A 23,531-nucleotide genomic window follows, 5' to 3' on the forward strand; every position below is an offset into this window, starting at 1 on the left:
CATGGAATGGCGTTGATTAGTATATTTTCCCAAGCCTCGGAAGAAGGCCTGTATATTATTTCTTGAACTCTATTTGTAATACCACATCATACACCTTACTCCAATATTTCTTTTCTCACTTAAAGTCTTAGTTTGTCTTCAGTTGTTGCTTCCTAGCCACAGCCCAAGGAAGCAATGCCCCGAAAGCTCTCTAAGACAGAAGAGGGCACAATATAATTGCCATCTCTATCTCGCACTGGGCAAGGGATGCAGGTGATTTCTCATCTGTATTCAATATGTCCGAAACTCTAGCTAGACTTCAAGAAATGTATTGTAGCTAACCGATTAACACGCAAAGCCTGAAAGGAAAAAGGTGAGAACGCAATAGATACAGCCGCACAAAAGCCCAAGCAACAAGACTACGCATCAATGAGGTTGGTACTTTGCTGCGCCGAGGTATCATGCTGCTCGCCCGAGTTGTCGCGGGTGTCCTTGCTAGCAATCTTGCGAGCGGAACGGGCGTAGAACTCATCAAGAGTACGCTTGGGGATACGGTTGAGGAGCTCCTTGGGGTAAATGCGGAGCAGGTTCCAGGCGATGTCCAGTGACTCGAAAATGCTGCGAGACTCGTAGGCAGACTGGCTAATAAAGGTGCGCTCGAACTTGTCGAGGAACTCGAGAGAGAGCTTGTCTTCGGAAGAGAGGGCTTCCTCACCGACAACAGCCTTCATGGCGGCTATAAGATGGATTTGTTAGCACGATGAAAGCGGCGCGTGTTGACTGAGACAATGAGAAAAACTTACCGGCATCACGACCGATAGCATACTTCGCGTACAGCTGGTTAGACACATCTGAGTGGTCCTTACGGGTGCGGCCTTCACCAATGGCAGACTTCATGAGACGGGAAAGTGACGGCAGAACGTTGATGGGAGGGTAAACACCCTTGTTGTACAATTGACGGTCAATGAAAATTTGACCCTCCTGTAAATATTGTTAGATTCAAATGTCCATATTCTCAACTGAAAATGAGGTTACGCACCGTAATGTAGCCTGTCAAATCAGGAATAGGGTGGGTAATATCTGTTTGGAAAATTGAGGTTAGTTATGGAAGAACACAAGCTGTTGTACAGCGACAGGAGCGGGATGATGCATACCATCGTTAGGCATAGTCAAGATAGGAATCTGAGTAATAGAGCCGTTACGACCCTCAACACGACCAGCACGCTCGTAGATAGTTGACAAATCAGTATACATGTAACCGGGGTAACCACGGCGACCGGGAACTTCTTCACGGGCAGCGGAAACCTCACGCAAAGCATCACAGTACGCGGAAAGATCACTCATGATGACAAGAACGTGCTTCTCGAGCTGGTAGGCGTAGTATTCGGCAGTGGTCAGAGCCAGACGAGGAGTAATAATACGCTCGATAGTTGGGTCGTTGGCCAAGTTCAGGAAGAGGGTGGTACGCTCCATACTGCCGTTCTCCTCGAACTCGCGAGTGAAGAAGCGAGCAGTTTCCATATTAACACCCATAGCAGCGAAAACAATCGAGAAGTTGTCGTCGTGACCATCGTGAACGTCCTTGGTGGGCTTTCCGACCAGACTGGCTTGGCGGGCAATACTGGCAGCGATTTCGTTATGGGGAAGACCGGCGGCAGAGAAGATGGGAATCTTCTGGCCACGGGCGATAGAGTTCATAGTATCGATAGCGGAAATACCAGTAGAGATCATCTCCTCGGGGTAGACCTAGGGAATTCCATTAGTTCCCGCGACCGTGCGTATAGAGTTGGCGGGGTAAAACATACTCGAGAGTAAGGGTTGATAGGCTGGCCGTTGATATCCAAGTAGTCTTCAGCAAGCACCTTTGGGCCCTTGTCGATAGCACGTCCTGAACCATCAAACACACGACCCAGCATGTCCTCGGACACACCGAGCTTCAAGCTGTGACCGGTGAACTCGACTTTGGTCTAGTTATGGTGTCAGTAGTTCCACTCAAAAGATAAAAACTCCCAAATGATAACTGACCTTCTTCACATCAACGCCGGAAGTACCCTCGAACACCTAGTAAATAAGTATACCGTTAACATCCACCGCGGCAAGGGGTTATTTCGATTTGGCATTGATCTCAGTTCGTACTTGCACAACAGCTCGGTTTCCTATATGTCAAATCACAGACATCAGTATGATGTTTTATTAAGAGCTCGTACCCGGTACCAAGGTACCACACGTGGTCGGGAAGCATACCTCTCGCCTCCAGCACTTGACCGGAGCGCTCCGTTCCATCGGGGAGTGTCAACGAGACAATCTCGTTAAAACGGGGGAATTTGACCTATATCGTAACCCAGAAAATCAGCAAAGGGCCCCATTTCCAATGCCATGTTGTCCGCAGAGGTCTCACATTGTCGAGGACGACCAGCGGTCCGTTAATGCCACCAATGGTGTTGTAGCGGATGCGGGGCTTGATGGAGCTCATCCGGGGGTCCACGAAGTCGGCCATGGCGGGCGAATCAGTTCCTCCACGGACACAGCGCGAGAATGAAGGGTCGGATGGGAGTCGAGCGAGGTGGGATGGGCCGGGGGTAGGCCAAGCTGTCCGCTGTCCGCTGGAGCTCGGGCGGTAACACGGCACGTGATGGCTTACGACTTGGCTGAATCCCGGAGGGCGCTTACTAAGAAATTACCCCATAATATTGATGCCTCAGGCAGCAATTAAGTAGAGACAACACCAATAGTATCTTTAGCGATCAAGTAGATTCACCCATAAGATCTGATATTTGATAATAAAAATAGAGATTCGTTTGGAGCCTCAGGGATGACCTGATCGCAATGAGATTTGCAGGTTAAGTGACCGTGTTATAGCAGTTCGAACATCGATGACTACTCGCGGCAGATCCTAGAAAATAGAAAGATGCTTGAGGAAAAAGATACAGAACGTATGTGTCTGTGCGTCAGGGGGCCTAGAGATTAGTTATATCATGGCATATGATATATTGAACTTTTAGATGTTATATTCGCTGAATAAGAGCCTTGTTAATCCTGACCGGTCCAAGTATCAGTTTAATTACATACAATAATAAGGCGTACTTCTAGGTGAATAAAAGATAAAATGAGCCTTTTTACAATCTCGCCCATAAAAATGAGTCTTCAAATAGCCACATAAATTACATGGTCAAACTAGGACTAACCCAATCAGTGTTATAGCCAAAGCGACACACCCCCGGCGGACGGGTGAATGGTTCCTGCGCCATTGAATGGCGATGAAGTCGGCGACACACTGCTGCTGACAACGCACCGGGTGTTCCCGTGGCCGTGGCATCACTTTCCGAGAGCATGGCATCAACTCGAGCCCACAGCTAGAAAACAGAAAAGTCAAGAGAGCCAGGCACACTTGAATTTCCGAAGATCATCGAAGGACTTTCCGACCCATCCGTAGAAAGCTGGAACTCCGGCCAAGTGATATCATCCGTTGAGGGCTTGCCAATTTCAGCCACGGCAGTCCACAAGCTCCTCATCTGCTTGCTGAGATCGTACTCGGCGGAGGTACCTGTGCAAGTAGTGTTTCTGCAGGTAAAATCAAAGTGTAGATTGCCACAGACGTAGGGAAGCTCCGCGGTATGAGAGGCGCCGTAAGCCGAGGCGAACTCTTGTTCAATAGTGCTCAACCAAACGCAGGTAGAGTTTTGGATGAACTCATACATCCATGCGGGCATGTTCTTGCGCCTGTCGAGCACTGCCATATGGTATCCAGGGCATCTGAACTCGGCGTCGGTAATAACAGTTGATATTGCGGCGACCACGGGTGACTCGGAGGAATTGAACAGGGACAAGGGATACTATCCCTTGTTTAACTGGGCAGCAGGGCCCCAGTTGTCACGGAGGAACTGCAGGAGCGGCGGATGCGATTTTCTTAATAGAGTTATACTTGCTCAGGGCGTCCATGCCTTCGCGTTGATCTAGATATCCCATGTGGTTAGCTGTTGTTCGAAATAAGTGAAAGGGTGCACATACTGTACCCAAAGTCTGTCGGGACCTAGACTCCACGAGTAGAACGGTTCTCAGTGATAACATCCCTGTCCACATAAGGCGAGAATTTGTGCGAGAATGTAGAAGGGACACCGAGGTTGGAGGCGGACCCAATTCCGGTATTTATGAACTTGTCATTATCGTATGCGCTCTTCAACTCGGCGACAGTCTTGGACTGGAGGCAGGATTTCTGTGGAGAGATCAGTACTTGTCGATAGAACAGATTTCGTCTCGCACTCACATCATCAACACTGCATTTAAGAGTGCGCGCATAAGACGCTCCAGTCTGCTGCAGAGACGAGCTGGACTCAAGCGAGGGCAGAGCGATCGATTCCGCGAGGGCACTCTTGAAAAGACGCGAGGATTGAAGGAGAGTAGGATGTCGGTAGCACCAGCAGACTGTCCGAAAGGATTTTTTCCTGCAAGATCCTTTTGGTTAGCCTTCAATCTTCATCCTACCGAGGCTAGACATACTGAATCACCACCAAAGCAGAGATGCTCTTTTGAACACATTCCAATACATGGAGGATATCTTTGATTCCTTGGTTGCCATAGATATCAGCACTGTTCAGAGCCATGAAGCCAAGGGGTCCGATTCTGTAGTTGATCGATACGAGAATTGCGCCATCATCCGCGCTGGTGCAGCCACTGTATAAGGAGTCGTTAATTCCGCCATCGGTGTTTGATCCACCGTAGATAAAGACCTTGGCAGGAAGCTTTGAGCCCTTGGAGGCATCTGAGGATGTCCGAACATCGAGGTAAAGAATAGAGAGCCGAGTTGTTAGCGGCGAGAGCAGACGAATATTCACAACGAACATTCGAACCTTATGTACCAAGGCCATCGGCCTCTTTTTGTCTCCAAGCTCCACTGTGACAACATCCTAGTATAGAAGAGCATTATCTCTGGTAGGGCTGGTGCACTCTGAAGCCAGTGGTTTAAACAGTCCCGCATTTCGGCCCCAGAATGCAGACAAGCCTAACCGACATCGCAAAATAAGCCAAAAATAGGCGCTTTTGGCCCCAGCGCTAATCTAGTTCACGCAGATTATGTCAACTCACTCGCGGGGTTGACTGCTTTTGCCGATCTATGGTGCTAATCCGATTCAAGGTGAGTGAGGCTTGTTGTTAGACGACAATATTGCTCTACTGCGTATGTCAGCTTCAGCTGGGAAGAGATAATTTCCACAAATCAATGCCGATCGATTCAGATGCGGCGGAGGGCCCTCCAGGCAGAACTCATGCTAGACTTAAGCGAACAGGTACCGATTCGGTTCTCGGAAACTCACAGTTACTGTGCAGGTACCTGAGGCAGTCATTACTCCACATTCAACAACGGCATATGACTGAGGGGCCGCTCCTGCGGGTTGTACCGGTAATCCTTGTCTTCCCGAGCCTGCATTTCAGAATCTCCACGCGGACTAATTTCCGCCTCGTCTGCTCCTAGGTTATGGTTTGATCTTATCCTGACGGGGTTTGGCCTTGCAATGCCGAATTACAAGCTAGGTTTTCAGCTTGCGAACTGCGCGACCCTAACTTAAAACATGCCATTCCCAAATAAGAGTATGCCGTACCTTTTCCGAGTCTGTACCTTAACGCGCCTTGTTACTCTTCCGCCCTGCATGCAGCCACTTAAATGATAGCCTGATCAGGAACTCGACCTTCGGGCTTGTAGGTAGGTGAAGGGGGGGGGATATACCTGGAGGGTCTGCCCAAGAACGAGACGCGGGGCACACCTTATTGCCTCACGCGCTAAAACCCGATCGCAAAGCTAACCTTAAAAAGGAAATCTAGTTGTAGCGAAGTAGAGGAAAGCCGTATCTGATACTAACGTACTTCTCAGTTGCCAAAATAGTCTATTCAGATCACAGTCCGTAGACGAAGTCGGGGCCAAACTGGGAGACATTTCTTAGTTATTACTACTAGAGCGAGGAACAGACATCATTTACTAGCTCCACACAAGATAGGATGATATCATTCTGGTATGGTACACGAGGGACTGTAGTAAATGCTATTTAACAATAGACAGACGCACTATACCCGACCTGCCAAGCTGTCTATCTCATCTATATCATCGACGAACTGCAGCGCCATTGCGATGCCTGCAGTTTGACCAATATCCCGAAGTCGATTCATAATCCACTGCCGAGTTTTGCTTCGTGAAACTGGAGACTTCCCGACCGTGTAGAGACACCAGGTCATCAGGTACATGCCCGAGATGTTTCCGTGAGCCGATAAATCAGAAGGTGTGTCTTTCTCAGACCCAAATGGCACATACCCGAAAGCCTGCGGGACTGTGGCCAGTATATCGTCGCCTAGGGTCGACATAATCCGCAACGTCTCTTGAAGCTTCGTGTCTATCTGAGCCTGTTGATCTGGTGTGGGGTTCGCGGTGAGACCTTTGGTTAAGAGGTGGAACAGAATCTCGCAAACTATCACCTGGAGAATTCGCGAATTGTTCCAGATCCGGATAGCCCAAGAGGATTTGTAAATGTCATAGCGACTGTTATAAAAGATTTCTGGGTCACCGCCGCATTCTCGGACTGTCATGTACGGCTCTTCTTTGGTGAATATTTCCAAGACGTATTTGAAGTCGTCCAGAAGCACCGTCGACTGTTTCAAGTAGCACACCAAGGCATCTCGATCGGTGGTCAACCTGACGCCTGCAAGGATATTGGTGACCCGTGTAGCTAACCTCCCCAGGTGCCAGAATCCGGAAGAAGCGACGGGGTGCTTGGCTGCTTCATCCTGTAACTCTAGCATCTCCTCCGGAAGTGGTTCAAGGGCATGAACGCAGGCAGCCGACATATCCGCACGAACTTGGTTGAACATCAAAACAGAGACTGGGCGAGAGAATTGGCTCTTTCCACGGGATATCACCAGAGACACTGCTCCTTTGATATGTCGGAACCATATGTCGAAGTTGGAGACATGCTCAAACAAGGTGAGTGAGATCACCGACATCAACGTACTGTCCTTGACAGACTCGACCGGCGAGGCCAAGGCAGCATTTACATTGTTGATCGCCTCCCAGTACTTCGTGCGTGCACGGTGAGCCAGCTCGGGCTGCTTCGTTGAGTTCGCCAGCGCCACGAGCCCCACAGCTGCCATACTCGCCACAAGTGTCGGTTGCTCACCCTCGTCATTGAAGACCCCCGGGACATAGTTTAGATATCCACGCGAGGGGGAGGAGCCGCCGACGACGAAATGGCACAGGAAATAGTTGACGCCTATATCGTCTGTGTTGAGACTAGGTGATCGGGAGGGGCCCAAAAGAGAGGTTTTGCTTGGAATCTTGCTCGAACTAGATTGCGCCATTTTCTCTTTCGATCGCTTAATGGTCTGGCTAGTCTGGTCATGAAACAAGAGCTCCCATTCATCTCGGTATCCCGAGCATTGGTCGTGCGCACGAATGCATTGTCCACATGTCGGGATCTGCTTATCGCACTGCAAATCCGAAGTTAGTAATATCCTACGACTTATGGGCGCTGATCAAACACAAGAAGGGGCAGAGGGACACTCACACGTCGTTTGATCGCACGGCAGTTGCCACAGTTCCTAGAAGCTCTTGCGCCGGGTGGCATGGCTATCCATGGAGACGCGTCTGGCTGTGCTGTAGTGTATCAAGCGAGGTTAGTAGGGCTGCTTTTAAACGGAAGAAGAGAGCTTGAAAGATACAAGCCTTTTGCCACAACGAACGCCCCAGCTGGAAGGCTGAGGGGCTGAAGTGAGGCCAAACAAGTGGGGGCGGGCCCGGTCTGCGTTTCGGCCCCCAACCGCTCAGCTTCCTCCAGGTACCACTCACTACCACTCATAATGAATCAGATTGAACTACCATGTTTGGTGAGGTGCATGCTCACTGCCTCGGATCTTTGACGGGAAACTCCGCGTCGCATATTCATCTATGGAGCAATGTATCGAAACGACTATAGTCATTTGACTGTCTCTATAAGAGCTAATCAGCTCGTTGAGCTTTCTGATAATAATCGACCAATTTATGTTTTTGTGCAGTAATAACAATTCTATATAAATCAAGCGGCGGAGCCTCATCATTCTATGAGGAAGCTGGCAGCTCTTTCGTACATGTTGTCTTTCGCTCTTTCCTGGATAGACCCCTTCTCATATGCTTTGTCAAAAGCATGTTCGCAACAATCATATCGATGCATCTGTACATGCTTGGTCGTGGTATCTTTGATTCGATTTCCAAGAAGTTCTCCTTCAAGACAGAGGCGATCACAACCCGCAGTAACGAGCAAAAGACGATCCGAAAACTTTTCTGCCGGTATGAACGCAGGAGAAGCAAGTTCACTCTTTGCGTCTTCGGGGTTAGCGAAATAGCATCGCAGGAATGAATCTAGCACCTCGGGAGGAACCGCATCTTTCGATGCATCGGGGGCAATCTTCTCAGCGGATGGCTGGAGAGAATTAGTGGGAGGATAAAAGGCAAGGACATTTTTGAATGTCCCCTGCGGGAAAATGACTGAGCTGAGCACAAGAGACAAGATTCCCCCCGCACTGAAGCCCGAGATAGATAATCGAGAAGCGTCGAATTTTTCTGGGTGTGAAAGGATCCAGCGGACCCCATCTTCGGCGTCGTGAACCGCGGCCGGATATTGGTTTTCTGGAGAAAGTCGATAGGCGAAGTCTAGAACCACGAAACCGGTGTTCTGGGCGATGAACTTGCAAAACTCGTCGTCGCTGCCATGGAGAGGGTTGACGAATCCGCTACCGTGGAAGTTGACGAGGACTGGAGCGGGACCATCGCGATTCAGTGTGTTGTAGGCGTGGATGCGAATGAAGCGCCCTTCTTCTCGCGAGGGGATTTGCAAGACCTCGTCTGGATGTGCTGTCACGTTGAAGATACTCAATGCGTGTGCACGAATCGGGTTGGCGATTTTGAGGAGGTCGTTTAAGGAGGACATCGTTGAAGTCGATGAATGATCGAGGACAGGAATGAAGCTGGTTTCAACTTGCAATGTTTACCATGTCTGCCACAAGGAAATATCGACTCCTTGCTGTGTTTAAATGAGGCCATCGCGGACACTTTCGCCCAAGGCCGGTTAATTGGTAAGATACAGCCTTGTTTATCCGACAGACTAGTCGCGGCTCGGGCTAATCGAATGGCCGAGGGGGTCGTGAGGTCGACGCAACGTTAGGCTCGGCCATCCCCCAACTCTCGTCAGCATCGTTTTGTCTCCGAGCGGGGCAATTCAATGATGACATCCTACTGATCTCAGGCTGGCAGTCGGACAAGGCTAGTCTGGCACGGAGATCCCGACATGAGTCTCGAAATTTCACTCTTCCTCTTTCGACAAGTTTCCTTCTAGATCGCCGTGGGATTTCCCGCACTTGAGGACATAGGCATTGCCAACAGAACAAGCACAATCACATCCCGATATCGTTTTACGCGCGATAGCTATTTCGAGACCAAGATGCACGGCGACAAGAAGCGCCCCCTTGCGATTGATACACCAACAACCAGATCTGGATCCCTTGTCTCGAGGATGGGTTCCAACGAACACGCTCCTCGGCTCCTCCGGTTGTCTGACCATGTCCCAGAAGGGCCGGATCGCTCGATCTCCCCAATCCAAGGAAAACCCGATGGCAAAAAAAAAAATTTTAAATCAACGGTGCAACTCGAATTTGGGTGATCTGGACTTGTGGCTGGGCCACCACACCCGACATAGATTCGCACGATCGACTCGGGCCGAATCGCGTGAGGCATCGCCGGCTTAGCTCTTCGAATTATCAGACGTTTCGCAAACATTGGAAGTTAGTTCTCGCTTACATCTGAGCTTAGGAAATGGTAACGAGTCGGTCAGAATACACTCAAAAGTGTACCAAAAGCACGACCAGACTTCACCATTGTGAGGCATCTGCCTTCACCATCCTAGCATCGCCAAGCTACTCCTAGGCCCCGCCAATGCCATATGTCCATTGCAATTGCCTTCTTCACTGCAGTCAGATCCGATTCAGCTCGGTATGTTTGGACTTGGCCCGGACGGTCAACTGAGCCGACGTCCGCTGTACCCCTCAACAGCGAAACACTGAACAGGGATCACCGCGATCATATGACTAGCTTGAAGTCAGTTAGTCATCAGGAAGGAGATGCACCTCGTGACCTCGCCAGTCATCGTGCGATCCGTCGTGCAATCTGTGGGCGAACCACGAATGCATGACATCACCACACACTTCCCCGCATTCTGGGGTATTATTTAAAGGGTTGACAGCTCTGAATTGAATTTCTAAGAGCTTTATCTTCTTTGAACAGATTCTTATTACTCAACACAACTGCTTCACAGAATTCCAACATGGATCTCAACAAGTACAATTCCCAGTGGGTCTCGTTCCACATTCGGGACCACATCAAGGATGGCGAGATCCTCGTGCAGAACACCGTCATTGAAGGGTACCTATTGCTCACTCCAGGGTATAACATGACCTCAACTAACATCTAGTAGCGGCGAGTTCATTGACCCCAACAACCGCCGCCGGTCGCTCTCGGAAGAGGAGATCGATGAGATCAAGATCGAGCCCAACGGCGTCGGCGAGATCGGCGCCTACAGCCGTCGCGGCAGCGAGGGCCGTCTAGACTTGTTTCATGACAATGATAAGATCTGCGAGCTCCACTGGGAAAACCGCGGTGGAGACTATGTCAATTTGGTCGAGGTGCTTGACAAGAGCGACAAGTATACCATCGAGCATTGCGGATGGAGTGCTGATGCCGGTCCCCTGGGACACGTCTTTGTCGATGTCTTGGAAAAGAAGAAATAATTACGCTCCACAGGCTGCACTGATGCCCGCGCAGGGTGTTGGAGAGCTCCGAGCATTGCGGTCCGTGGAGCACCCGTGGCTATCTTTGGTGAGGGGGGATGGAATGTATAACGATACCGTAAATAACCCCAAAAATACCAAAAACAATGGAAAATATCGAAAGTTACAATTTCAGTACGGTCGCATGCGGCCCTTTTCCACCCATCCCATTTCAACGCCATTCCCAAATACATTAATTTCTTTCACGAAACAGAGGGGTAAATATAGAATTGCCGCTCATCGAGTTATGAGTCAAAATTGAGAGTCAGCAGCATCTCATCCCGGTCGGCAAAAACCAGCAATGGCCTGATCGTCCAGGCCATGTCAGTCCACCAACTGCCGCCACTCGTCCCATCTATGGACAACGGACTGAATGAAACAAATTAGTTGCTGAAACAATAATCAATTCGAATAGACGCTGTATGTCAGAATACCAACGATTTCGAAGCCGTGCGGCATCGAAATCGTTAGGGCGGCAAGACATGCTCAGGAGGGTGGGAGTGAGGGAAAGTTTAGCCCGAGGGGCGTGGCACATCAGTGCTTCAACGAGTGTTCAGGGCGATCGGGTGAAGAATAGAAGGAGCTTCATGGCCAGAAGGAGCTTCATTGCCTGAAGGTAAAGGGTCCTGAAGGGGCTGAGGAGTAAAGCGGCAATGGCAGTCGTCCCAGCAGCTAATGACAAAAAAAGACAAAGCAAAAACATACAACAGCAAGGATTCGCATGTGGTCACCCACTATACTACTAACCTGCCGGCATGTGTCTTAAATACGGCTGAGCGGACGGAAGGCCATGTTCTCCACACCCTATTGGTCGTATGTGCTGTAAACAATATTGCTAAGAATTATAAAGGGTAGATTCCAAGGGGCTTGCGTTGCAACCCATGGAAACAATCGTTCAGTGGGCTGGCAACCACCTTCAAGCTGTCGGCAGGCCTGACAGCACTCCCGCATAGCAGCATATATTTAGAGCAAGCTACATCGGGCAAATGAATTCATCATCAGGGTAGATTCTAAATGAAAGATCTGATATTGGTTCAAATTGGCTGCACAAAGGAGGGGTAGAACGTTATCGTGAGTAGGCATCGTCACCAGGTAGACCACAACACAGGGTATATGGCATTAATATCTGCTTCACAAGTTGTATTCGGAAAGCTTACTTATGTACATCCCGGCAAGGAAGAATAAATGGCGGGATCAGCCCTTTTTTTCAAAACTGCAAACCAACGCCTCAATTAGCAAACGGTTGCGGAGGATGGCGGCCTGTTTAGTTGCTGTTGGATCTGTACGATATATCTATTTCTGCTAAACTTGATAGGACATGGAAGTTAGCATAAAAACTAATAAGGTTTCCGAATACGATTTGAGAAGGGGATGTTAATGCCATATTATCCTGTTCGTGATCTACCATGGATCCTTTACAAAAGTTATCGGAGCCCTAATCAGTTGGGATTCTTACTATATGATTACATTAACCAATATTGTAATAATGACGTAACGCATCCAGCTCGGGAGTACATATTGCGAAAGTGCTTCCATACCTTTCATACAAATTTCGGAAAACCAATCTTGACGAAGGCAGAAAAAATGTCGCAGAAAAAAATTTACTCAAATGATCTTGGCATCGACCTCAACTCTGGAGATGAGACTGAGTGTTTCAAATGGTTTCTGGCATGCTTATTGTTTGGCAAGCCTATCCAACAGGAAATAGCGAAACGCGCATTTCTGGAACTTAGAGAAGCTGGTATCACGTCACCAAATGCTGTGTTGGAGACTGGGTGGGATAAACTTGTGGAAATACTCGATAAGGCACATTATGTCCGGTATGATTTTTCCACCGCTACGAAATTGCTCGACATTTCGGAAGACCTCAACAAAAAGTACGGTGCCTTCGGCGCGCTATTGAGCCAGTGCAGTTCGACTACTCAACTCTCCAAACGATTACAGGAGCTTAAGGGTGTCGGGCCTAAGACAGCAGAAATTTTCCTTCGCGATATGACGCCTATACTCGAGAAGCAGTGGGGATACATTATATAGCATACTTTCCGAATGCAAATTTCTATGTGAGATGGACCTTGGATTTGGTCTTTGCTATTACTCTAAGATCATCCGCCCAGCCGCGCCTTGTACGCGTCCGCGGCACTCTTGTCCACTAGCCTCAGCGCATTGAAAAGCAACGGAGCCTGGGCCGTGCCCAGCTTGGCGAGATCACGCTCGATCTGCGCCTCGTTCGGCCCGCGTAACTGCTCGATGTCCTCTTTATAGAGGCATCAGGAGGAGAGGTTATGCCTGAGGTAAACCCGGTCGGCGATGCTGATCAGCGCTGCGATCGCCGTCAGTCGCTCTGCGAAGGTGCCACGTTTCTGGGCTTCACCCCGGCTGCTCGCGACGGACTCGGTGAGCAGCGCTGAGGTGTTGTCCTGGCTGTCCAGCCGATCGATCGACGTATCTCGCCAGGGTTGCGCATCCGGATCTTCCGCCGCTGTGCAGACTGTCTCGTAACCGATTGGCGAGGCCCAGTGAGCCAGTGCGGGCAGCGCGAGGACTCAGATCGTACGCCCGGCCGACTTATCGCCTAGAAGCACCGCTGCATCGGGCTCCAGCCGCTTCCAGTCCTTCTAGCGCTGCGGCAATTGCCGATCTGGGCCGGTCTCCTGACCATTCGCATCCGTGAAGAATAGCTGGTGGGCAAGCTGACTCGGCTTATAGATGGCGTTTCCGGACGTATCGTCCATTGGCGTTCTCTTTGTGATGGGCCAGGTCTTATCTTGATTGAAAATAGTGTATTCAGCGGAAAATAAATAAACTGGAGAGAGGAGGGAAAGGAAGTAAGGAAAGAACGGAAGAATCAAAATTGTTATGGACGTCGAGGTTAACGAGTCACGTATATGACCTAATTGTTTAACTAGATCGCTACCAATTCAGACCTTTTTTCCATTCCATCTATTAACATAGGTCGAATAATCGCTGACTATAACATCAGTAAGCCCTAATCCTCCAATGCCGATTATAGTGACCAAATCACTGGGCATGGCTTTGTCTAGGTTCAGAACTGTGCCAGCCCCAATTTGGAAATCACAGCCCAAGGGGGTGAAAAATATTTGTAGATTGTCCCCCTATAATAGGTCATCATTCAGTGGAGATAAAGGTTCCAAATCCCACGTAAGAGTCAGCTTGATAGCTTAACTACCCGGGTATCCTAAGTATTTGGCAGGGAAATGACCACTTCCGCGTCTCCTCCACCATAGGGCTTGCCTCATCACAATCAAAATCTATCTACAAATTCCCCGGGAAAATATCTACAGGAAAATATTAACTATTTCTTGGAAATTCTTGATAGATTTCATTGCACTCTTTTGAGTTTTGGCTTCATACAGAACATACGCTGGAAGAAGAGGCCTACTATAAGGCTGACAGATACAAAGATAGACTATAAGAATCCATTTTTCTTAAGTTTAGATGGGCTATTACTACTTTGAATCATAACCAGCGAGATGACAATCACTTATGGGATTGGCTGTTTGGTGGGAAAAATAATGGTACATGATCTTTGGAATACCTCCTGGTTTGTGGGGTTCCGTTCTTCGGACGACCAGTGAGTTTTAATACGTGGTCGCTGGCATGTGCATAGGTGCGCACCAGAGGAGCCATGTTGGTATGACTTGTATGGATGGACGGGCCTAGCGTCATTTACAAAGCATTGATTCCGTTTCACAAACCCTGTTTCGTCATGAATGTTCTGTACAGTATCCGCCATCTGCGCCCAGAACAGACGAGACAACTGTATATTCCCACTAACATTTATAATCAACCATCACCTTTTATATTCCTGTATAAGCGCAGCCCCCAGCGGTGAAAACCTTTAGACACATCGTACCTCATAACTTGTGTCTAAAAAAGACTTCGCCGTACCTGTAATTATTTCCACGTCTTTTTGTCCAATTCCACGCCGTTTGAAGGCTTACAGCGTGCGGTAGCGCGCGGCACCAGTGCCCTGAAACGAAGGAACGGAGTGGAAGGGTTACTAACCCCAGACCTATACGACCTTGATCTTAACGCTGGCAACAAACGCGGCGAGAAACACGGCCAATTTTCTCGCCGAGCCTCTCTCATTCGCGTTTGGGTGGATTCCTGATCATATGCTCTTTCCATCTGTTTCCAGCTTCTCTCTCCTGGGCACTTGTTCCTGCTGGTCTCTTTTCCTACCTGGTTTATGGGGGTCATCCTGGTGTATTGCATTGAGTACCCCTTCCTAACAATTGTTACAATCGCCCGCCAACTCCCGTGATGCCTTCACGCTGTTATGTCTGCTGTTCACTTTTCGGTATTTGCGTGTTCTTTGCTCTCACTTTTTCCCTTCTTCCCCCTCCTCCCTGATAAGTCCACCGCTCGCTAGTTCTCACCTTAATATGCTTCTAGAGCCCACTTGCTTACGCTAAGTGGTTGGATCACAGATCTGATGACCATGACAGCCATCTTACACCTTAATGCGATCGAGTCTACAGCGAAAACACCATTTCACACTTTGCACCGCCACAATCGTCTCATCTCCTATAGCCGCTCGACATAGGGAGTTTACCGTTTCAAAACGAGCCTACGATCGTCTAACAGAGAATCAAGCGCGCACGGGTTATAATCACATCGACAGGTTAAATTCCCTAGTAGCCTACCCAGACGTGCACGTAGAGGCCTATAAACCAGAGACTGTTCGTATTAGCTTCGCAGCCGTTGCTCTAATGCCCTTTAACGTAGAACATGTGCCTTCGAAGTTTAGAATATTACTTCGTACACCTACACCACTTAGTAGTCGACTAAGCAGCAGATCTGGCGCTTTTACACCAAAGACACCAAAAACCGCTATGTGGCCGCTATCAAACTTCAAAAGCAGGCTTCTGCGCTCAAAATATTACAGAGCCCACCAAGTCCTACTAAAACCATGCTTGGCCAAATCATTAAAGGTCACAATCTTTGTTTCAGGATTCGAAAAGCGGCTGCTTGAATATGCGTCGTGAGCCGAGCCGAAACGCAAAGCAGGAAAAAGAGAGGCTGAGTCGCACAAGCACGAGCGACAGCCCTAACTTAGTTACAGACTGAGACGGACAGATTTGCGCCACCGGAGACCAGCTCCCGCATTTACTGATCCCTTACTGAACCTGACGTGTCAGACTTGACTACGAGATAGTGCTAACGAGGAAGTCAGCTCGGTAATGATAAGGTGAGGTTGCCTAGCAACTCTCGTAGGGACACTAATCAGCAACAGTAACCGTCTTAACTTGCTAGGACTAGGTAATCGCAGCTACTTCTCCGGAAGTCCGACAGGAAGAACATCCTCGACCGTCTCGTCAGTATTTTGCAGATCATCCGTGATATCCACATGGTCCTTGATACGTAGGAAGATCACTGGCGCCGCGACGAGCAGCGATCCTCCAAGTAGGCCCCAGTTGCTGGCGAACTCGGCCGCGTAGGACGCATTGTGGAAGTCTATACTCCACATCACGGCCGCACCGGCGGATTGGATACCTTTGTAAAATCCGGCGAAGTTGGCGCCTTTGCGGCCTGAGTTGGAAAGGGCTCCCATGTACCTGGAAGTGGGGGGGTTAGATTTAGTTGGCTTGATACGAGGGGGTTATGGATGGGGGAGCTGGTGGGGGAAGGGGCTAGAGATGGAAGAAAACTGACTGACCAGTAGATAACACCCTGCCAAACGGCGTCATAGAATCCGTAGAAGAAGTACAAGAACATGGGTCCAACGTATCGAGGATGCGTCCAATCCCAATGCTCGAAGTCGGTTGTCTCAGGGTCTACAGACTCACGAGTATAATTCTTCTGCCAGGCCCAGCCACCACCCCAGACAACCATAGTCAGGAGGAAGAGGATGACCCACGCACTGCGAGCACGCACTGTACGACGAAAGTACGTCATATCGAGGAGCGGGCCGATGATACTCGCAGCCACGATTTGAGCGAACCAGTATAGGAAGGAATTCAAAGCCCTAGTGCGGGTATTGAAGTAGGCGACGTTTATTGCGTTTCCTTGGTATGTGTAAAACCAGTTGGAAGACCAGAACATAGGGAAAAGAAGGATGACAAAAGGCTCGTTCTTAAGCGTGTCGTAGAGCCCGTACAACTCAGTTTTCCATGTTGGGTTTTTCATAACAATAATCCGGGATCCGTCGCGGCGAATGACCTTCTTCGCATCGCAGAGCATGAGAGCCAGGCAAGCGCCAAAGAACATCAGGACGATGAAAGCGATGTATGTTCCGTCGGCGACAGTGGCAGCAACTTTGACATTGATGTTCGTACCGAGAGCGATCTAGGAACTGTCGATTAGATGAGGCAATGACTGGCAGTCGCCATACGTACAAGACTGCCCATACAGGCGCCAATGTTAAAGATACCCCAGAACCACGCGAAATACCGGCCTTTCTGGTGTTCGTGGGGGTAGGACATCATGATAGCTCCCTGGGCCGACCACAGGATACCCGCACAGGCACCCAGTAAGGCACCAGCGAAGATGTTGAACCCCGGAACATATTTGTGCACAGAGACGAGAAGACTGATCGCATAAATGCAATATCCGATTCCGCCGAAAGAGAGGGAAAGTCGGATCCCAATCCAATTGACGATCGAGCCAGCGAAGAAACCGACAACAGCGAAGACACTGTACAGAGTGAGGTTCTGGCAAGATCGATCAGTCCATTTCTGCCGATTCCCTCCTCCCTACCGAGAAGGTAAACAATACCATTTGATCAGCCAAATGCGGATCGGATTTTCCACCACCGCCCAGACCGCTGAGAGCATTAAACATGCCGGGACACATGAAACATACGAACGCGACCATACCCAGCTGGATTCTCGGAGACGCATACCAGGACGTGCGCCAGCGGCCTACCCCCCACGACTTGTACATCCATCCTGGGGGAAGCCGAAGATCACCAACCGGCTCGTCGACGGTATGAGCAGGCACAGAAGTCGGACAAGTGTCAGCCGTAGCATCAGCCATGATGGGGCGGATGGGGATTTGGGTCAAGGTAGAGTAACTTGTGGATTAGAGACAGACAGAAGTCTTGGACGAAGGTTCACAGGAAACGACGACCTACTTACCAACGACTAGGGAGTGCATCAGCAGAAATTCAACTAGACCAGGCTAAGATTAGGTAGCCGCCTAGCCAGCTGGTGATATTGCTACAGTTTCTTCACTGCTGGCCAGTGGCTGCTATGGTGACTCTCCTAGTAAGCCTCAGCTAATCTAAGTCGCTTTGCCCTAAACTGCTCGGGTTTGCGGGGTTAGCGTGCGGGGTTACTGTTGTCTTAGCGTTATCAGAGGGCGAACCGGGTTGCAGGCAAACACCATGCGACATATTATTGGCTGATTAGTGAGACATGAATGAATGGGTTTCCCAGCCTTCCGTAGCCGCCCTCAGCCATGAGTGTTACACCCGCGTAAACCTAACTAAGTAGATGTCACTTTAACTACGATCGGTGTAACCTTGTAGTGATCCCTTGGCAACTGAATCAATATGAATCAATCTGATAGAGTATGCCTCTATCCCAGGAGGACTCGAGTGGCTCTACAGCCACAAAGGTTCGTGGTGAGACGGCTGGGGCTGACTATGGTGCATAGAGAGGTGAGGTATCACTAAGTGTAGCCGAACCATACTCTCCCCTATAATAACGCCTATTTCTATTACGTTTGTTATCGCTATTATTCTTCCTATTGTTTCAGGACTGTTACACCCATCCGCACTCCACGTGGTCTCCATACGAGCCCCGCCCAGGAATCTCTAGTGTCAAGTCCCGTGTAGACGCAGTGCAGCCCGCCCACTACCTGCCCCTTGCTGCATAAATTTCCCAAATAGATAAATAACTAGCCGATTTATCTGATAGAATACGAGTTATTATAAGTTACCTGTTCCAGTCATGTTATTAGGTTGGGGACATATACTATTGCTAGTATAAAAAGTACAGTTTCCGAGACTGTTGCTAATAACGCAATTTATTATGTGTGCTATCACATGTAAACCATCAGTATCTATTCTCATACAGTCAGGACTAGACCTCGCCATGAACCGCGGTCCAACCTCCAGAACCGCACCGCGGTGTAACGGGTCAGATCCCGATCTATTGCACAGGCTAAGCCTGTGCGATGTGATCTATCAACTCCCCAGGATATTTAGTCACCGCTGGCCACCCCCTATTTCTAAACTTCTCTAAGCTTCAGATAAACAGCATGTTGGCACCGCTCAATTGAATCAATTCGGCCGTGGCCCCTCACAGGAGTAGCGCCAGGAAATCAGAGTGATGCCAGAAAGTGGGAGTGGTGCTATAAAGTCAGAGGGAGTAGTGCCGGAAAGTAGGAGTAGCGTCTGTGAAGGGCTACGGTCGAATTGATTCAATCGAGCGGTGCCAACATACAGTTTAACGTAATCCACGAGTGATGTACACCACCGAGTGACGCACCCAACCCACTACTGAATATTCAAAAGTAGATAAACCAACCAAAACACTATTAATTGACAGAACTATCGAGTAGGGTACCGGGTAATTGAGTAACCAATGGTATTGCAGCCATTACTCTCTGGGGTGCACGTTTGGCTGGTGGGGTCTCGCGACTTCTTCTTCATAGTGGATTGTCCACTTTCTCAGTTCTAGCGCGAAGTGCAGTCCATCTTTCCATCCTTCTGCTTTTGAGGGAAGCACATCAAATGGGATTCCCATATATTCGCCTAGGTTTTTGTGAAAAATACCAAGGGCACATTTCTCAACATCTGTAAGCTTTCGCCACTCCTCTCTTTCAATGACATTCAGGATCTCAGCAAGACCATCACCGAGGGTATGGAGAAGATCGCCATCAGTAATTTTGTTAGCGCGCCGGTAGCGGGCATGACTTGAACGACAAGTTAATAAACAAAATGAGGGGCCACAATACACTTCCCAATAAGGAGGACTGAATTTGAAGGTATTTCATACATACAGATAATTCATTCTCGCCACGGCTGATGCATAACGATCCGAATCTCGAGGCTGGGACTGAGACTCCCGTAAGAGGATTTCTGTGTCAACGGCACGCTTCCCAGCGTTGCGTCTATTGTTCTGTGCTGTGACTGCGAAAAGCTTCGACATAGTCGGGATACCTCCGGCCTGTTTTTGTAAACTTAGTTGAGTTTATTTGCTGCTTGAACAAGCTACATTTCACCTGTCATACCTTTAATAGAGCGATCTGTCGAGCCTTAGAAAACACACGCGGAAACTCCAGTTCTTGTAACTGAGTCATAATTGCATGCGCTTCTTTGACCGTCATACTTGACAATTATCTCTTCCCAGGGGCGAAAGCGACCTCAATCACTTTCATTCGACGGTATCGAAAAGACTTGACCAGTGCTAGATAGCTAGCAAGGACCATAGCAAGGACCAGGTAAATGTTATTCCATGGTGCGAGGTGTAGGCCAGAGTTGCCAAACATCCTGCCAATAGTGATTCGAAATGCTCACTGTATATGTTTCGGAGAAAAGGCCTTCTAATAGTGCGTCTGAAAATCTTTTGATCAAAGTATCAGAATGCTGTCAAGGCTATTTAAGATAATTTCAAATCGGCCAGGGGCAAATCCATCTGCGAGTTCTAATCAGCGAGTTCTAATCAATTAGACTCTGTGCCCCAACAAAATCTCCGGTGTGGAGCAATCCAGGATGCTCATGACCGAAATTTCCGGGTTGGGATTTCTCGACCAGTTTCCGAGGTATGTCGATGCCGACGATAATGTATTCAAACTGAACACGTGATGATTTCCGAGGATACTCCGAAAATCCTTGCCCACTCAAAACAGATAACCTTGGAATACCTAGCTTCTATGAGTCCTAGTGAACATACAGTGTTGTTGTGTTTTGCTGACTTATAGAGACTTCGAAAAAGACCAGCATGTATATGTATCGAGGCGTGTGTCCAGCACAACCCCTCTATGAACATGCTTACCAGGGACAAAAAAAGGGTCAAACAAAATTAGCTAGACTATATTCATTGGTATATTTCCACGCATTCATAAGTTCTACTAATACAATATTAGTATTGTAAGAAATTTTGTAAAAATCCTTAGGGTTTATCACGAATAGGTTAGAAATTTGCGTCAGGCAAAAAGTGGGCTTGTAGCATGTTCCAAACACTTTTGAATAGTGACTGTATGCAAAACGAAACAACTTGCGACCTGGGCGCTGCCGTCTACGGTATACCGTCTGTTTCCGGCTGTTCAGTGTTGCTGTAGATCTTCCGATTTCCTTCCACGTTTAGTCAAGTTTCCCAGTCCACTGCGGGTCTGTTATGTACCACTTTCATAGCTTAGTGGATCTACTAGCTGATCTGTTTAATTGATTGTGGATCCGAAAACTACAATTAGACACTTAATTGGCCTACTCACCAAATCTTATATACCGTAGCCAGATCTGGCAAGGATAAACAAACCTATGGAGAATTATGGAGGTGATAGCAGCAGCGCCCCTCGGAAATATTACTTATTGGCCTGCCCCTGACCATCAGGTCCTACTATTTGCGAAATTTCCTGCTGCCAAAAATTTTCCCTCAAAGTTCCGTCAAAATGGGAAACGCACCTAGTTCACCAGCTCACGCATGCCTTCTCTCCGCCGTCGGGAATGACTCGTCCCTCCTGGCCTTTCCGAGTCAGCCATTTTACGAGTCGAACGCTGCTAACCCATACAATCTGAATTGGCCCGTCTATCCGGCCGTCGTCGCAACCCCCGAAAACTTCAGAACAGGTCGCTGGCATCGTGAAATGCGCCGTCGAATATGACCATAAGGTCCAGGCAAAGAGTGGAGGTCGTAGTTATGCGAACTTCGGTATGAGCACTGCTGTGACTAGCCGACTTTCACTTAAGGCTAACTAAACTGCGCGTTGCTAGGTCTCGGTGGAGTGAATGGTGAAGTCGCGATTGATATGAAGCATTTCCGGCAGTTCTCGCTCGATAACTCAACTTATATGGCCACTATCGGACCGGGCCTGCAACTCAGTGACGTAACGCAGAAGCTCAATGATGCCGGCGGAAGAGCCATGCCGTATGGCGCTGTACCCGAGATAGGCGTCGGCGGCCATTTCACCATTGGTGGGCTTGGCACATACTCGCGCCTATGGGGTTCAGCACTGGATAATATTGAGGAAGCAGAGGTCGTCCTGGCCAACTCAAGTATCGTCCGCGCCTCCAAGGAGTCCTACTCAGACGTCTTCTTTGCTATTAGAGGCGCGGCCGCGAGCTTTGGGATTGTGACCGAGTTCAAAGTGCGTACTTATCCGTCGCTCAGCCAGACGGTCCAGTATAAGTACGAGTTCAGCATTGGCAGTTCCACCGAGCGGGCAAACTTGTACATGGCCTGGCAGGACTTATGCTCGCAGAAAAACCTGACGCGCAAGTTTGACACACGGATGATCGTCTCAGAAGATACGATGATAATTCTGGGGCAGTTTCATGGGTCGAAAGAGGAGTATGAACAACTTGGACTTGAAAAACGCCTTCCCGCTTCAAATGCCGGTAGTGTGATCGTGCTCACCGACCCGCTCGCTATGCTAGGACACGATGTAGAAAAGTTGGCCACTGGCATCGTCGGAGGGGTCCCCTTAAGCTTTTACGAGAAGTCGTTGTCCTTCGAGACGGATAAGCTTCCGCCGAATTCGACGGTGCAGGAGCTATTCAACTATCTGGATACGGCTGACAAAGGGACCCCAACATGGTTTGTGGTAATCAGCATAGCGGGCGGCGCAACTAACGACCTCCCTATCGATGCCACCGCGTACGCCCAGCGGAATGTCATGTTTTATGTGGAGTCCTTTGGAGTCAACCTCCTGGGCCGCGTGTCACAGACAACCGTCGACTTCCTTGATGGAATTAATAAACTTGTTACGAAGACGGTTCCGGGAGCTGATAGAAACGTCTACCCTGGATTTGTCGATCCGTTCTTACCCAATGCCCAGGAGGCGTATTGGGGCCCTAACTTGCGAAAGCTACAAGAAATCAAGGCTGCTATCGACCCAAACGATGTGTTCCACAACCCGCAGAGCGTGCGCCCAGCGGGCAAGGAAACAGTTCGTTCGCAGGTTGATAGACCGCTGTAGGCGAAGATTGTGAACATGAGTCGGGATCTGTCACGGGCGAGTGCCCGGTCTTGGTCACGTGTGTCACGAGACCTTGGCGTGTTGACGTGAGAACGCACGGAGAACTTCTCTTTAAGCTTTTTGTACTTAGTCTTGGTCTGATACGTTTCCGTATAAGACAGCAGCGACAGTTGACCCTTTATGGCCAAACTATACTCTTCTCTCTATTGACTGTGTGAGGTCACCAATAAATTGGTACTTATGGGGAATATATTACCGCTTCCCCTAGCTAAGACCTGTGTTGTTTCGGGTACGAGCCAAGAAACAAGCAGAGTCTGCTCAAAGGGTACTGCTTCTCCATCCATGTACCTAATTTTCGGTTCCTAAGATGAATGAGGAGGCTTAACTAGCTCATTCTAAAGCTTTGAATCATCGTTTTGAGATCGCACAGCCGTTCCGGCCCTGTCGCTATTGAGAGTTTCTGCGAGCTCCAGCTCTGTTTTTATTTGTTCATATGAGGGCAAAGCTCATTCGACGCTTGGGAAAATTCCGCAATTTGCATCAGTCAACTGTCACTCGTGTTTCTTTCACGTGCGCATATATGGCGAGGCGGACTACTTCATGATCAGCGA

General features: G+C 49.0%; 10 protein-coding genes across 10 annotated transcripts; 3 read left to right on the forward strand and 7 right to left on the reverse strand.

The window, feature by feature from the left end:
- Positions 1-398: 398 nt before the first annotated feature.
- Positions 399-2,476, reverse strand: N7532_011046 (H(+)-transporting V1 sector ATPase subunit B; the record flags this gene model as incomplete). Its single annotated transcript, XM_056623537.1, has 9 exons — positions 399-715; positions 783-960; positions 1,019-1,059; positions 1,134-1,725; positions 1,785-1,946; positions 2,005-2,040; positions 2,116-2,135; positions 2,194-2,308; positions 2,378-2,476. The coding sequence occupies 9 exons, from the start codon at positions 2,474-2,476 to the stop codon at positions 399-401; spliced, it is 1,560 nt and encodes a 519-aa protein (XP_056468525.1).
- An 856-nt stretch (positions 2,477-3,332) lies between these two features.
- On the reverse strand, positions 3,333-4,820 carry N7532_011047 (uncharacterized protein; the record flags this gene model as incomplete). The annotated part of the gene is made up of 5 exons (XM_056623538.1): positions 3,333-3,812; positions 3,862-3,932; positions 4,030-4,192; positions 4,244-4,421; positions 4,477-4,820. 5 exons carry the CDS (start codon positions 4,818-4,820, stop codon positions 3,333-3,335), a joined length of 1,236 nt encoding a protein of 411 aa, XP_056468526.1.
- A 1,213-nt stretch (positions 4,821-6,033) lies between these two features.
- N7532_011048 (Zn(II)2Cys6 transcription factor domain-containing protein) lies at positions 6,034-7,583 on the reverse strand (the record flags this gene model as incomplete). The annotated part of the gene is made up of 2 exons (XM_056623539.1): positions 6,034-7,446; positions 7,524-7,583. 2 exons carry the CDS (start codon positions 7,581-7,583, stop codon positions 6,034-6,036), a joined length of 1,473 nt encoding a protein of 490 aa, XP_056468527.1.
- Positions 7,584-8,048: 465 nt separating this feature from the next.
- Positions 8,049-8,921, reverse strand: N7532_011049 (uncharacterized protein; the record flags this gene model as incomplete). Its single annotated transcript, XM_056623540.1, has 1 exon — positions 8,049-8,921. One exon carries the CDS (start codon positions 8,919-8,921, stop codon positions 8,049-8,051), a length of 873 nt encoding a protein of 290 aa, XP_056468528.1.
- Positions 8,922-10,310: 1,389 nt separating this feature from the next.
- Positions 10,311-10,773, forward strand: N7532_011050 (aegerolysin family protein; the record flags this gene model as incomplete). Its single annotated transcript, XM_056623541.1, has 2 exons — positions 10,311-10,408; positions 10,461-10,773. The coding sequence occupies 2 exons, from the start codon at positions 10,311-10,313 to the stop codon at positions 10,771-10,773; spliced, it is 411 nt and encodes a 136-aa protein (XP_056468529.1).
- Positions 10,774-12,396: 1,623 nt separating this feature from the next.
- Positions 12,397-12,846, forward strand: N7532_011051 (uncharacterized protein; the record flags this gene model as incomplete). Its single annotated transcript, XM_056623542.1, has 1 exon — positions 12,397-12,846. One exon carries the CDS (start codon positions 12,397-12,399, stop codon positions 12,844-12,846), a length of 450 nt encoding a protein of 149 aa, XP_056468530.1.
- A 68-nt stretch (positions 12,847-12,914) lies between these two features.
- Positions 12,915-13,544, reverse strand: N7532_011052 (uncharacterized protein; the record flags this gene model as incomplete). Its single annotated transcript, XM_056623543.1, has 3 exons — positions 12,915-13,052; positions 13,110-13,291; positions 13,469-13,544. 3 exons carry the CDS (start codon positions 13,542-13,544, stop codon positions 12,915-12,917), a joined length of 396 nt encoding a protein of 131 aa, XP_056468531.1.
- Positions 13,545-16,105: 2,561 nt separating this feature from the next.
- N7532_011053 (uncharacterized protein) lies at positions 16,106-17,811 on the reverse strand (the record flags this gene model as incomplete). The annotated part of the gene is made up of 4 exons (XM_056623544.1): positions 16,106-16,391; positions 16,493-17,121; positions 17,172-17,486; positions 17,533-17,811. 4 exons carry the CDS (start codon positions 17,809-17,811, stop codon positions 16,106-16,108), a joined length of 1,509 nt encoding a protein of 502 aa, XP_056468532.1.
- A 1,568-nt stretch (positions 17,812-19,379) lies between these two features.
- N7532_011054 (uncharacterized protein) lies at positions 19,380-20,109 on the reverse strand (the record flags this gene model as incomplete). The annotated part of the gene is made up of 3 exons (XM_056623545.1): positions 19,380-19,695; positions 19,783-19,949; positions 20,014-20,109. 3 exons carry the CDS (start codon positions 20,107-20,109, stop codon positions 19,380-19,382), a joined length of 579 nt encoding a protein of 192 aa, XP_056468533.1.
- Positions 20,110-21,393: 1,284 nt separating this feature from the next.
- Positions 21,394-22,920, forward strand: N7532_011055 (FAD-binding oxidoreductase; the record flags this gene model as incomplete). Its single annotated transcript, XM_056623546.1, has 3 exons — positions 21,394-21,528; positions 21,572-21,653; positions 21,716-22,920. 3 exons carry the CDS (start codon positions 21,394-21,396, stop codon positions 22,918-22,920), a joined length of 1,422 nt encoding a protein of 473 aa, XP_056468534.1.
- Between the last annotated feature and the right edge of the window lie 611 nt (positions 22,921-23,531).

The sequence above is a fragment of the Penicillium argentinense genome, assembly GCF_028826775.1.
Source record: "Penicillium argentinense strain IBT 30761 chromosome Unknown utg000011l_segment0_segment0, whole genome shotgun sequence".
Lineage (NCBI taxonomy): Eukaryota > Fungi > Ascomycota > Eurotiomycetes > Eurotiales > Aspergillaceae > Penicillium > Penicillium argentinense.